This window comes from Maylandia zebra, linkage group LG10, assembly GCF_041146795.1.
Source record: "Maylandia zebra isolate NMK-2024a linkage group LG10, Mzebra_GT3a, whole genome shotgun sequence".
Lineage (NCBI taxonomy): Eukaryota > Metazoa > Chordata > Actinopteri > Cichliformes > Cichlidae > Maylandia > Maylandia zebra.
The window spans coordinates 27,633,186-27,647,885 of NC_135176.1; the positions used below are offsets into that span (position 1 = coordinate 27,633,186).

The window sequence follows — 14,700 nt, forward strand, 5'->3', positions numbered from 1 at the left end:
ATTCTGTCTGCTGCTCGCATAGCTCGTTTCCCCACAGAGATCAATACAGCTTCATCTTCTGTAATTTCAGCTCATTAATAGGCAAAATCTTGTGGATGCATTGGTTTTAGTTTTAAACGTATTTGAGCTTAATGCTTCTGTCAGCATGGCTTCAGTGATCCTCCACAGAGAGCTGAAAAATATACTGTTACAGAAGGAAAGCAGAGCTTCTCGTTTATTTGTGGAGCAGGACGAGTGAAGTACAGAACAGATAAACCTACAGATGTTTTCAGGTTCTCAGGACATTGTATGAAGATCACCTTTGCACATGTCACGCACAGCAGGTGCAGGTAACTCACCTTGTTTGTCTTCTAACTGTTGGAAGCGCTTTGTACTTTGTACAAGGGAACCAGCAGGTTAAAGACCAGCTTTCATGGGGTCAGGCTGGAATTCTATTTAAGATTCTGGCACTTTTACAGTATAACACAGCAATATTATTAAAATTATTTCTTGCACCACCCAGGATGCTGTTCAGGAGTGTTATTTTATAGACGTGCAATTAAGAGTGTTACAAGTAGTTTATCTTTATTTGGTTTATTGATGTCTGTGCTGTTGAAAACAGTTAACAGTTGTCTTGTATAAAGTTTGCATTTTACAGTTAATGTGCGTCCTCTCTCAGTCCCTCTACTGGCAAATCATATAATACATAAAAACTCGAAATGTCACTCTGGGTAAATATTGTCTTTTCTCAGGCATAAAATTAAGAGTGGCTTAATGTTTAGCACTAATACGAGTCTGTCAAGATTCCTTTTTAATACATTACTATTGTTGTTGTTATTATTAGGGGGTTTCCACTTTAATTAGATGCCACACAGAGAAGAGGGGGATTGATTGTGGAGGAAGATGCACAGCAAAGAACATCTGGTCCGACTCAAACCTGAGCACTTAGCCCTGTGGCTTATGGTTACCGCCGCAACCCAGTGAGCTAAAATAATACCATGTAGCAAAATGTCTACACTTTTTTTTGCTTTAGTACAGTCCAATTCTACTTCTACTGTTTCTTCTTTCACAGCAGGAGATTATCCAACTCCATCTCACTCATCCTTAGCATCCTCTTCTGTTGCACCAACCCTCTGCATGTCCTCCTTCACTACATCCACGAATCTTCTTTGTGGTCTTCCTCTTTTCCCCCAACATACCTTCAATCCCACCTCTTTACTTTGTCTCCAGACCATTCAACCTGAGCTGTCCCTCTGGTGTACTCATTTCTAATCTCGTCCCAGTGAAAATCTGGACATCTTTAGCACAGCCTCCTGCCTTTTTGTCAACGTCACCATCTCCAAACCACACATCACAGCAGCTCTCACTACCATCTTGTAAACCTTCACTTTCACTCCTGCTGCTATCCTTCTGTCACAAATGACCCCAGATACTTGTCTCCACCCGCTCCACACTGCCTGCACTCTCTTCTTCACCTCTGATGTGAAGAAGCAATGGATCACTGTCCATTGCTTTGGATTGTTGACACCGGATTTTTAACTAATACACCATCATTATGCATGCATCTTCACACAGGTCTCCCTCTCATTCACACACATGTATTCTGTCTCACTTCTACTGACTTTCATTCCTTTTTATTCCAGAGCATGCTCCAGACTGCTCCCTACTCTCACTGCAGATGTCATCTGTGAACATCATAGTGCAGACACTCCTGCCTGACCTCATCTGTCAATCTGTCCATCCCCACTTCTAAAAGTACATTGTATTACTGCTATTTTGTCATAATGTTATCTAATCCCATTGCAAAAAAACAAAAACATCCATAATTGTCTCAGAAACCTGTGCCTCTGACGGTTTTGTAAATGATATTTAGTGAGAACAGACTATGTATCAGTGCGTATATCGAAAACAGAGACCACTTTTAACTGATTTGGAGTCATTTTCAGGGGCCAGTTCACCCAAATGTGAAAATTAAAATCCGTGGAATTTAGAAGCTTAGAGGAAACGGGAGCTTGAAATTATCATGCAAAATTAAAATGTAAGACAAAATACCTCAGGGTGTTTCAAAACATTTAACTCTCTTTATCTGATCACAGAATTTCTGAGCCTTCTCTGGTCATCACACTCACACACAGACGTGTACGATTCACCCCCTCCATTACCAAAACAAACATAAAAGCACTTCATTGTCTGCTTAATTTAGTCATTGATTTTTTTTTAACACCAGATCACACCATGGATAGTAGGAGACGTCAGGCTGAAGTGTTTTATGGTCTTTGCGGGAACCCCCACCATCCCTGCAGACACACACACACACACACTCGGGCTGAGGAGAGAGTGAGAAAAAGGGAAAAAAGAAGATGCTTCCCCAGGGATCATCACTAAAAATCACTGCCTACTACTGTTAGGAGATCTAACCATGGGAGTGTGTGAGTGATTGTTGTTTGTGTGTAAAGCTTCTGTCCCCTTTGGCATGTGTGGCTTTGCTTAGATCAGATGTGAACCAGCAGACACTCACAGACAGCTGTGCCGCCACATCCTCACACGCACGCACTGAGCTGTTTGGAGAGACACACGCAACCCAAAAATGTGTCATTTTGGGGATGACACTCTTTATATTACTATAATTTAACCTCATTACTATTTATAGAACCTCTACCAGCACAAGCAAACACAGAGGGTTTATCAAGTAAATACCCATCTTTAAAAGGATAATTTCACTATATTGCACTATATCTCTATCCATAAAGATAGCACAGTACTCACCATGTAAAACAAAAGCTAAGTCCAGCTAAAATATAAATAAATACCCTCTTACTTCAGATGAAATCTATGTGTACCCAACTGTGCTATACTTAAATTTGAACTCCGAAGCTGGTCTGAAAACTGTTTTTATTTATTTCACCATTCACTTTGTTTTCTGAGCATTTAATTACCCTTGTTATTAACGTAAAACATGCATTTCTACCCACATAAACAGGTCACGGCAATGAAAAGTATACTTCTAAAAATGCTGTGAACCTACTGCTTTAACTTGGTGAGTACAGTTCCAGGATCACTGGGAACTTAAAACTCCAGTTGAAATAAAACATCATTAAACACTATTTACAATATACCTAATACCATACTGTTGTTCACTTGTTGCCATTTTCCAGAGAAACCCCCCCAAAAATGCAAAATCTGGAGCCATGTGACAAACTTACAGGCGTTGGTGACGGCGAAGCTGTTGGCCGTCTCGATGTTGTCCACATGAGGCACCAGGTTGAACGGGGCTTCCGAGGCGTTCGGGCTGGTGTTGTGCAGGAAGATTGCCAAACGAAAGGCGGTGTACTCCTGATCAGTGTTTCTGATGAACAGACCGCCTGAAGAGAGGGAGGAGACATCAGGGCTCGATGAAGAGCGTGTCCACTGTATCTCGCCGTCAGGTTTAAACCTATTCTAGACAGATTAGTTATTGCTGACTGCAGCACAGAAACACCAAAGACAATATATTTAATCCAAGTCAGTACCCAGGCATATTGCCCATATGGGGTACAACTTGTTGCTATCTCAGCCCCATCTCCACTGTAGTTAATAAGATTTCAAAGAAACCACAAAACTGTTGGGAGAGTTTTCAATCTTTAGATCACAGTTTAATAAAACCTCTCCTGCTGAGCTGAGGGCTACCTGCAAGATTCTCATGGGCTCAGGGGCTTTTGGAAACAACCCATACAGTGGTTACCGTTTCTGACACTCAACAGGATGATGATACTGAAAAAGGCTCTGAGATACAGAGATAAAGAGTCTGCATACTAGCATGCTCAGGACAGCTATGTTTGGACACAAGGTCCATCTGCAGGTATATTGATATGCAGCAGGTGGAGAACTTCTCCATGTGCTGCTACGCCAAGCTCACCAATGACGGAGAGCACCGCAAGAACTATCGCTGCCAAATGAAGCACAAGTCTGTGCCGGAGTCTGCCTGCAGGAAGAGAAACTCACTGCCGAGGCAGCTGAACGTGTTGATCAGTGATTTATTTGATATGCTGAATATTTGCAGATGAGAATATTATAAAAAGTAACTAGTTTGTAATTTTTTAAGCAAGCATGCACACATCACATTGAAACATCCACAAGTCCAAGAGACCTTGAGCCAAACCTTGATTGGAGGTAAAGGAAATCTCTAGAACAGGGGTGGGGGAACTCCAGGCCTCAAGGACCGGTGTCCTGCAGGTTTTAGATGTGTCCTTGATCCAACACAGCTGATTGAAATGGCTAAATTACTTCCTCAACATGTCTTAAAGTTCTCCAGAGGACTGGCAATGAACTAATCATGTGATTCAGGTGTGTTGACCCAGATGTATATCTAAAACCTGCAGGACACTGGCCCTTGTGTCCTGGAGTTCCCCACCCCTGGTCTAGAAAGACGGATTTATCCTCTGCAAACCACAAATGTATACCCATGACTGTGCCAGCCTGTCACGTAGGTGCTGAGCTTTCAAAACTAATCCTGAGGTCTTTCCAGTCTACACATAAGTAGCTGACCAGCTTTACAATTAGACCTATACTAGCTTGTTTAGGGTTTAAAACAGGTGATATAACGCACCAGAACAAACAGATAATAACGTTTTTTCTCGTGATAACAACCTCACATCAAAGGTTCAAAAGATTTAAGGCAAATTTTATTAGCTCTTCACAGATGTTTGTTTCAAAGAGAAATCTCTATCATAAAAGAGGTTCCCACAACTGACTCCACAATGTGTAAAATGTAATAAAAGGGCAGTATTGCTCTGGTAAATAATGTCTTCAACTTCCTGCAAAGGCTAAAAAAATTTAGATCCTCTGAGGTACCACTAGGCTTTGTGGCAAGGATTCAGTGTGTTTAACATGCAAGGTCGTCTTTGTCTCGTATTAATGCAAGCAGAGAAGGTGATAATATTCACAAAATATCCTTTTGTATCAACTCGGATTTTCATTCAGTTTTCTATGCAAGAGTGGCGCCAGTGTCATAAATCAGTTTGGCATCAGAGATAAGATTTTTGTTTCGTGTCCTCTTGTATTACAGCCTCATTCATATACAAAGATCTCCACTAAGCCGTTCGCGGCTGTGCAAATGTCAGTAGTGTTTTTAGGTTAGAAGCAGTTTGTTTCACATTTCAAAATCTGACTCAAGGCTATATTTCTTAGGATGAGACAGTGTAAATGTCATTTAGAGCAAAATGCCAGTGTGTTCTTTTTATGGCTGGCCTCTTTAAAAGGTAAACTTTAGAATATTTTACCACTCTGTGGAGACCAGTCATCTAAGCCCCCTTTTGATTTTAATCTGATTTCCATTGTGATGGGTTTTATGTTTATTCCTAACTTGAAATTTATCCCTTTTCCAGCCGTTGCTGAATCGAAAAGAATAAAATTAAGCACTGACCTAAATCCAGCTTATTTAGACTTCTGACATTCCCTTCATCTGGATTCAACACAAAATGAGATCCAAACACTTCGGGGGCCTCAGACTTTGAAGTTTCCTGACATATGGTTCGCTGAAAACAAGACCCAAATGGCTGCAACGTGCCTGTTTGTTTGTGACCCCATTACCACCTGGATGACTTCTGATCACGTCTTTGAATTTAATCCAAGCTACGTAGTGTGCTCGTGTAAGTATTCCATGTTATCTTTTTCTAAATTTCTATGTAGAATAGTATCAAAAAGGAAACAGCTGGTGTCATCTCCTCTTCCTATAGTCTTGCTAATTAGGCTTACATTCCTTATTGTGAATAATCAATAACAGGAGTAATAGCTTGGCAACCCCACTGATCAGCTTTAAGCTTTAAGTGGGCTTTAATCTGAAAAGATTATTCAACCTTTACAGTTTGCATTCATACTTGGCGTAGACCTGTCAGGGAGCAGATCCTGATATATATATATGTTCCTGTATAGTTCAGTTTACAGGGGTGATTCATGTTAACACTGCTGCATTCAAGTAAAACACCATGAGTGCAATACATACTTGACTTTTAGCCACAGCTAGTGTGCAGTCCATGTCCCTGGTTAGGCTTTTAAAGTGTTGTGGTTTGGCTGACCTGGTTACAGCACGTTCTGTGTGCATTCACACCGGCATTAATGTGTGCTACTCCTTACCCAAAAGACATCCAGATACACATGAAATGTTCCAGTAGCAGGTGCAGCTGGAGCCTTAATGTGAGATAGTAACTTCTATTATTGCATGGAGAATTATTTCTCAAAATCATGGCTCGCTTTTGTAGCGGATTTAAATTTGCATGCTTCGAATGCACAGAATCTAAATTTTGTCATCCATTCATCCACTTTATTAACCATCTATCCCAGCTGCCACAGGGCAACAGGCTGGGAACACTTTGGAAAGGACTGCAGTCTATCGCAGGACTAATGCAGAGAGACAGACAAGCATTCACACCTACAGTCAATTTAGAATCACCAGTTAACCTAACACACATGTCTTCAGACTGTGGGAGGAAACCGGAGCACAAGCGGGAACATGGAGAAAACGCAAAGTTTACACAGAAGGACACCAGCCAGGTTCAAACCCAGAAGCTTAATCATCATAAAGATTAGTTTGGAGTAAGATCTATAAGGTTCAGATTTCTTCCTATCAAAGATGCTCCGCTGCCATGCAGTGTATGATAAGACAGGATGCTGACAGACCTCGAAAAACTAATACAGGTCAGAAAATGAAGGATGAATGGGATTTATAATTCTGAGGACATCTCTGCATCTGTTGGCAACTGTGGAGCATGTTGGCCGTGACTCTATTTGTCCACTTGTTTCAGTGTCGCTTGCGTGTGTACAAAGCAAATTTCCTGCTGCTAATAAGTGTTGATTCGTCGGTGACGATTATTTGAAACTGACAAGTGTTGATCGGGGGAGATGTTTGCCCTCTCTGAAGGCTGATGCGATTCAGAAATTGCTAAATGTAGTCTGGCGGGTGTGGATTTTTACACTCCCAGAGGACAACTAGGCCTGAAACTGAGAAATATGATGACACAGGGATTACATCAACAGTTTTTTAAATAACTGGCAGCAATGATGTTTGTCAAGCGATAATGAGAATAAGTTAATTTAAAGAAATACCAAGAGCCCGATTATCATAGCTGGGAAATTATGAGTAAAATAACCCCCCCACACACGCCAGTTTCGCTTACGTCAGCAACAAATTAAATGTTTCACACGACGGCACAGCAGTTCCACAGACGCAGGTTTAAACCCCAAACAACGCAGCTCGAGAGCCCTCAGTTCCAGGGGAGCCTGCTCTGTAACTGACCCTGACCTCTGCCCTCTCTGGGTGGCCCGGGGATTGGAGTATCACATTGATATAAAAGGACAAGGAGAATCATTTGAACAGCTTGTCATTTTTCATCAGCCTGACTTGTATCTGATGTGCCTCAACTCCATCTACAAGCTGGGGTGCAGCTGAGGGTAAAACCCAGCAAAAAAGAAAGAAAGTCAGTGTAAGCAAATATTAGATTTCAGAATGAAGCTTGAAACAGTTGGAATATAAACCTGGATACCAGATTTTTTGATTCTCTGATGACTGTTTGTTGAGGATGTGATGATTAACCAATGATTAACAAATGGAGGTCACAGTTGGGCTCCTTTTTCTCCCCCCCCCCCAGCACCCTGCTTTTAAATCTAACCAGTAAATCTGCCAGCGAGTGTAATGAAAACCGTGAATCCGTCAGTGAGAAACGTAAATTTAAAACACAGAGACGCTGAAAAAGAGAGAGTGAAACTGATGGAAAAAGATTTGGGGGGAACGGTGCAGCTGCAAGGCATTTGGGACCCGTGGCAGCGGTTTGTTATAGGAGCGGGATCTGCGAGAGTGTTAACAGCAGTCAATGCACAGGCAGCCCGCATGGGGAATACACACAGACTTTGCTGCTCTGATCTGCTGCAGTGGCGGAGTGCACCGGGATACACACACATGCAAAGCGCATTAGGTGTGTGAGTCTGTGTGTGTGTGTGTGTGTGCGTTTGTGTGTGTGAAGCATGCACAGCATCGACAGAGCACAGGACCCAGTCTTTATGGTCATGTTTTAAAGACAATTAAAAGAATAAAAATAAGGCTATGGGGGGGAAATCCGCAATCCCCACTTTGACCAGTGCCGGGGTGCTAAACGGCAGGTCAGAGGCAGCAGGTAGGACGTCCACAGATTCATTGACTGGTTTTATTTTGTGCTTGGATCTACCATAAAACGCTCACACTTACCGATCTGAACGCTGCTCGGGAAAGCACCCATTGCCAGTCCCCAAAAACCCGAGAACATCAACAGAATCAAATCGCGAGAAGAAATCCTCATTTTGTTCAGGTTATAAACTGATTAAAGACATCGAGCAGGTTTAATTAACACCCCCGGTGCAAAGCCAACATCACAAGGGAAAACAAAAAACAAAAAACAAAGAGATTAAAAAAGGGAGATGAAATCAAATGCCGGTTAAATATCCATGTCTGCTTTGGGTGGCTTTTTTTTCTTGGATATTCCCCCCGCAGTGCCGCTGGTTTGTGCCGTCAAACTGCGTCCGTCCGTCCGGCGCTGGAGATTTTGCGCACACCACCAAGAAGAGGAGGGAGGGAGGACGAGGGGTGGAGGTGGTGGTGGTGTTGTTGAGGGGGGTGGGCATCAGCCAGCGGCGGTCAGTGCGTCTGGATGCGGCTCAACTCACATCACAGCAAGAACACACATGCGCCTTTTTAGCCGACCCGGGCAGACAGGCAGGAGGGGCGTCAGTCAGTCAGTCAGTCAGCCCGCTCAGCAGCACCGAGCGGCGGAGAAAGTCCCCGCAGCTCCTTTAACACCAAAACTTCCAGAACCGCTGCGAGTGGCTGCGAAGATGGATGTCTGACAGCGTTTTTCTCTCCCGCTCCTCGCTGTCGGATATCATCCCGGATAGATCGTCTCGCACGGGCAGATCAACTTAATCAAAACCCCGGTGTGTCCTCTCAGTCACTCTGCACACAGCCTTTAGGGCGCAATTTAAGATAAGCTGCGCCAATTTCGGCAATTAATAACATTCTAATGAGCAAGCTCAAATTCATTTGCGGGGTTTGTTTTCTGTGAACTGCCTCTTAACTTAAAAAACAAAAACTCATGCTGGGTCGCTTAAGGTAGTCAGACTGTCCCTTTAACGGTTGCTACCATGTGACATTACTTATGCACATGTACAAAACCGCTACAGCAACAGATTAACAAATAAATTATTGTTTTTTAAAGCTTAAGAAATACATTAAAATAAATGTAAATGAGGGAAACGTTTGAACACCGCCAGCCTGTCTCACTAAAGTTTGCACTATTCCTTCAAGCTGCAGGAGCGAGGAGCTAAAAGTTTTGTCACTTTGACCAAATAACACAGACTTTCAGTAGCACCGCTGGCGGTGGAGTCCCCGGGTGTGCAGTTTAAGCAAACTAATTTGGAAGTTTTGTCGCCATCCTCCAAGATTAAATAAAATCCAGTGATAGTGAGACTTTAAGGAAGTGTAGCCATTAGTCTCCTCGGGGTTCGGCTAAAGCAGGAACTTTAGGAGACACTGGGCTACTTTCAGTTCAGGTTCTGCTGATTTTGAGGTTTGTAGTTGCCGCAGGTAAAGACCCGACTGAAAAATGAGTAATTATGTGCAAGGCTCCCTTTGGAAGCAGTGCCTGGAAGTTGATTTTGCTTTTGTAAATGTGAGAAAGACTGAGCGCTTTCCAGCAAATCTAAACCCCCCCCCCCCCCACACACACACACAACAACAAAACACAACATCTTTTCTTATCCTTTTCTTTTTTACATTCATCATCGACAGAAATGTATGATTAAAAAAAAGACTATCTTTACAGGATGAGCCTATTATTGCGTGTCATCACAAGATAATGCTGTAATACTGGAGCCAAATAAAGCCAACCTTGCCACAAAAAACCAAACCAGTATTTAAGACATTTTAAAAGATTATACATCTGACTCACAAGCAACAGATAGCTGAGCCAGGTCCCGATGAAGAACAGCGAGTTTAAAAGCAGACCATTAAGCCTCAATAGATAATTCAACTAAACTAATATATTTAATCATGATTAAATAATCATCCCAGTCATTTTCTTGAATCTGATTCAACCTCTCAAATCAAAATAATTGATGTTTTGTTACATTGAACTGAACATTTGTGCCACTGTTTGGATAAAACAAGATGTATGACGGCATCTATCGCTAATGAAAATCTATGAGTAATGGGTTTTGCAGGCATTTTCCTTTTTTAACTGCTTTGACATTTTATACACAACATGGTTTATTGATTAATCAAAAAATGATTTGCAGACTGATCGAGTAAATACTGCCTGTCTGTTTTTCCTCAAGGTCAAGAATGAATGTCTGCTCAAAGAACAGGAAGAGGAGGACAATGTGAGGTCTGGGATGACTTTTTAAAAAGGCAATGTAATCCTAGAGTTTGGAATACAACCCAGATGTAAAAGCACAGATTTTCATTTTTAGCCAATGCAGTAGATGTAAATGCTGTTATCTCACTGTTTTCAGGCAATAGACTTCACAATTTCTAGATAAAAGTCTTTTATTGTTTTGTGTACTCTAGTTTTTTTTTTGTAGGAAATATTTTACAGTGAACACAGAGGAGGATTGCAAAGTGATGACATTTTCAAAGCCGAGGTAACTTTGCTGTGTATACCTTTAAGAAAAATGGATTCGTATGTGATTATGGTTATTTTTAAAGAGATTTTGGTGTGTCCATTTATGTTCTCGTCTTCCTCATTGCTCTCTTTCCTTCTCCGGAATGCTTGCATTAATGTCGTTTTACATGTAAACTCAATGTGCTTACCCTAAAAGATAAAATTACAAAAACTACATACCTCTACATTACATGCACACACAAGAGTTATGAACTGTATTAACTATGAGAATAAAATGGTTTCAAGTGTGTTTTTGCATGTTGACACAGTTGTAACTGATCTCAGGACCTCAGTAACTGAACGCACCCTCAGAAAACGTAGCTGTGATCCTGGGTACAGTTAAAAGATCTGCACCTGATGACCCTTTATGAACTGACAGGATTTTAAGGGTAGTTTAAAGGTAACGAAGTGATTTCAGTACTTCTGTAATATGCTAAAATTTCCATGCATGTGTACGGACTTTGGCTAAGTTATTAAAAATTAATAAACAAATTGAAACAAGAGCAGCCCCAGAATGGACTGAAAATTCCCTCTGCGCCATGCATAGTTTCAGTCCATGCATTCAGCAGGATATCCACATCCAGATATTTTCTTAAGAACATGGAAATGTCTCCAAGTAATTTTTTTATTTCAGTTTTGCATGCATGTTTGGAAACATGATGTAAAATGTCTAACTGTGCTCTATCCTGCAACGGGAAAGAACATTTTCAGACTTCAGATTTAAGACTCCTGAATCCATATTGACACCTATATGTTTCCAAAAGGTACTTTTAAGCTACCCTAAACCCTCCTCTGTCCTAACTTTCATAAACACGAAAACAAACTGAACTAATCAAATTCAAAAATAAAGTATAAACATCCATGCTGCAGTTCTTTTCCATATCCTATTATATGTGCAGCTGCAGAGGTCTGATTTCTCCCCGGGGATCAATAAAGACTCATTTCTATTTAGATCCTTTGAGAAAAATGCTTCTGACGTCTGGAGAAACAGATCTGATTCCAGTCGATTCACCAGTGAGTTTGTCTTTCATTTATCATATTATTAATGCAATTCTCTGCATCATTATAGGGGGAAAATAATCCTGGATTTGTTTCTTTGACAGTCGGAGCAAAGTTTTCTTTATCCTCATCCAAAAAGGCACAAGGCTTCTACTGACTGTTAAACAGATCAGTGGCTTTCCTTTTGCAGTTTTTGTTAGCTGCATCACAATAACGTGTAAAAGTTTTAGGTTCTTTGCATTTTTTAAAGACTCTTGTCGTTAAATTATCCAAAGTTTATTCTACAGTATGATAACAATCTCAAAAAGCATCCTCAACAACATTTCATAGCAATGCTATTGCTTTAGAAATACAGTGTTTGCCTTGGGAGCCCTTAAGCATGATGAGTTAAAAGCACACAGCTGTTTGTCGCCCAGTTTGAGCAAGATAGTGTAACAGATGTAGTCAGTCAGCTCATTTTAAATGTCTGCACACACATATTGCACATTTTACTGTACTGAGGTTTCCTGAGTACAGTAAAATATATAATCGGTCAATCTGGATATAATAAGGACAACAAGTCTCAATGAGCCAAAAGCAGCAGATGTAACCATGTTGACATATCCAAACAAATGCACGTTACTGGCTTTTTATTTTAGTTAAAGCAGAGTTATCAGAAGTAACAATATTTCAATGGATGTTAGTGGTGTTTGAAGAACCGCTGTGTTAGTGTTGGTAGAGTTTGTGCCAGCAGAAAAACTTGAATGTTGAATGGTTGGGAGAGTGGAGCTGTCCATGGTGCTGAACCCTTTCCCCCAACTCTCAAAAGGGTTCTCGGCATCCTTTCAGTTTCAGAAACACATAACACCCTTAAATTAACCATTTACTACGGTGCAGACTTTGCTTATTTGCTTTCTTCTTCAGAGCTGGGTGAAAAGACCGATCCCAGTGTCATATCTGCGTGTGATGCACTGAGCTGAAGTCAGTTTAATATGGCATAATGACTGTAAGCAAAGGAAAGACAGATAGCCTTGCTCTGTTCGAAACAGCTAATGATACCTCTAAAGCTTACTAATGAACAGATCGCATCTATTTGTTTGATCCTATACACAAACACTGATTTAAAATGGGAATCCATCCTTCCAGCACTGCTACAGCAGTAATAGATACAACGTATGTGTTCAGAAAGCACAGTAAGTACACAGAAAAGATGGATGTAGCTCACAGGTTTGAAAAATCAAGCCTATGCAGTAAGTGCCTTAAACCTACAGTCATTCTAAAGGGCAATCTTCTTCATCTGTGACCTTATTAAAAACTTTTCGGATGAATTTATGACCTAAGATGCTTGTTTTTACATCTTATTTGCATCTATATGATACTAATTTCAAAAATAAAGTCAATTTTAAAGGTCTAAAAGGAGGATGGTGCAGTATCTACTGGGATTTTCCTATAGAACCACCTCTAGGGTTTAAAAGAATCTTCCCAAAAAGAAAAAGAGAGAAAAAATATTCAGTTCTCTGGGAGAAAATGTCTTTTTGATGTCAGAGAAGAATGATTAGACTGCTTGAGACAGTAAGGAAGGCAATAGTAGCTAAAATTACAACCAAGGTATGCAGAAGAGCTCTCTGAATGCACAGCATGGCCAACCTTGAAGAAGATGGGTTACAGCAACAGCAGAAGACCAAATTAGGTTCCACTCCTATCAGGTAAAAACAGAAAACTAAGGCTACAATTCACACGGGTTCACGAAAATTGGACAAAAGACGACTCACTGGGTCAGATTTAAGTGTTACAGCCTACCTGAGTATTGTTGCTGATCATGTCCATCCCTTTATGATCACAGTTATGATCTTTTCAATGCTGCTTCCAGCAGGATACCGTGGCATGTCAAAAAGCTCCAATGATCTCAAACTGGTTGAATAAACATGAATCTGAGTTCACTATATTTAATCAATACAATAGAGCACCTTTGGGATCTGGTATAATGAGTTTCAGCCTACAAATCTGCAGCCATTGTGTGATGCTAGAATGTCAATATGGATCACAATCTAAGAGGAATGTTTCCAGCACCTTGCTGAATCTCTGTGACCAAGAATGAAAGAACCGGATATAAACGCCTTTGTTGTTTTTGATATTATATTTCTATAATCATATAAACAGTGGTTTCTAAGGAGAAAGAGGGCTTTGTCATGATCTCTTAAACATTTAGAAATAGTCTTAGACCCTGGTCACCAGCAGCACCTTCTTGAATCTGTGACACAAAGAATTAAGACAGTAATACAGATTAAAGGGGGTTCAACCATGGCACCAGCAAGGTGTAACTAATAAAGTGGCCCGTGAGTGCAAAATATAACACATTAGGTTGTGTTTTCCTATGAAAGTCAGCACACAATTCAAAGCAGAAGACAAAGAAAACTTAGTGAGCACCACAGGAGGAAAACTGCTAAACATGTACATGTGCACAAAGACAGCGAGGATGGAGCCTCCAGCTCACCGCACTGGTGGTGTTGGTTTCTAAAGATTTCCATTTCTATCAAAAACTGTCACACGTAACTTGACTGAAGCAAAACAATACAAATGGTGTTTCTCTCTTATATTTCACTTCCTGCTGCTCCCTCAAAGGATGAAAACAAATAACACACTGTTCCCTTTGTGAGGACATGGTGGAGGTGTTTGAATCGTGGCTTCTTTTATGACACAGTAACAGAACGATGTGGCCGTCATAAATACGTCAAACATCCAAACTGGACAGTCCAACGTCAATGGGAATGGGACGTGATTGTAAACTGCCTCTCTGCATGTTAAATGTGTTTTTAACATATTAGATGTTATCTTTCTCCAGTGCAGCAAAGTACTAGGAGTACCTGTTCTGAAACTGAGGAGTTTGTTTGTTTTCATTGTTCTGAAGAAACTTTTAAAGATGAATACTTTATTTCCAGGTGTGAAATTTGCATGTGTTAAAGGAAACATCCAGTCTGCCAAATTTCTGTTACGTCCTAGTGCAGATGTCAGTACAGATATGACTAAACAGCAGGAAGAAAATAAGCTTAACAAAAAAATGGATGCTGACATCATGATTAGT

The 14,700-nt window shown here is 40.8% G+C and overlaps 1 protein-coding gene across 4 annotated transcripts in view; it reads right to left on the bottom strand.

The window, feature by feature from the left end:
* Positions 1–8,877, bottom strand: part of gria4b (glutamate receptor, ionotropic, AMPA 4b) — a 157,833-nt gene extending 148,956 nt beyond the window's left edge. For 3 of the 4 annotated variants that reach the window (XR_013100630.1, XM_004551206.4, XM_012919157.3), the window contains exons 1-2: positions 8,195–8,877; positions 3,183–3,341 (exon numbers count right to left, since the gene is read on the bottom strand). Coding sequence is in view for 3 of the 4 variants with exons in the window: in XM_004551206.4 (XP_004551263.1) it covers positions 3,183–3,341; positions 8,195–8,285 (250 nt within the window). In the remaining variant the exon portion in view is untranslated. The remainder of the gene's footprint in view (positions 1–3,182; positions 3,342–8,194) is intronic. The other variant, XM_004551205.5, reaches the window with a different exon arrangement.
* Between the last annotated feature and the right edge of the window lie 5,823 nt (positions 8,878–14,700).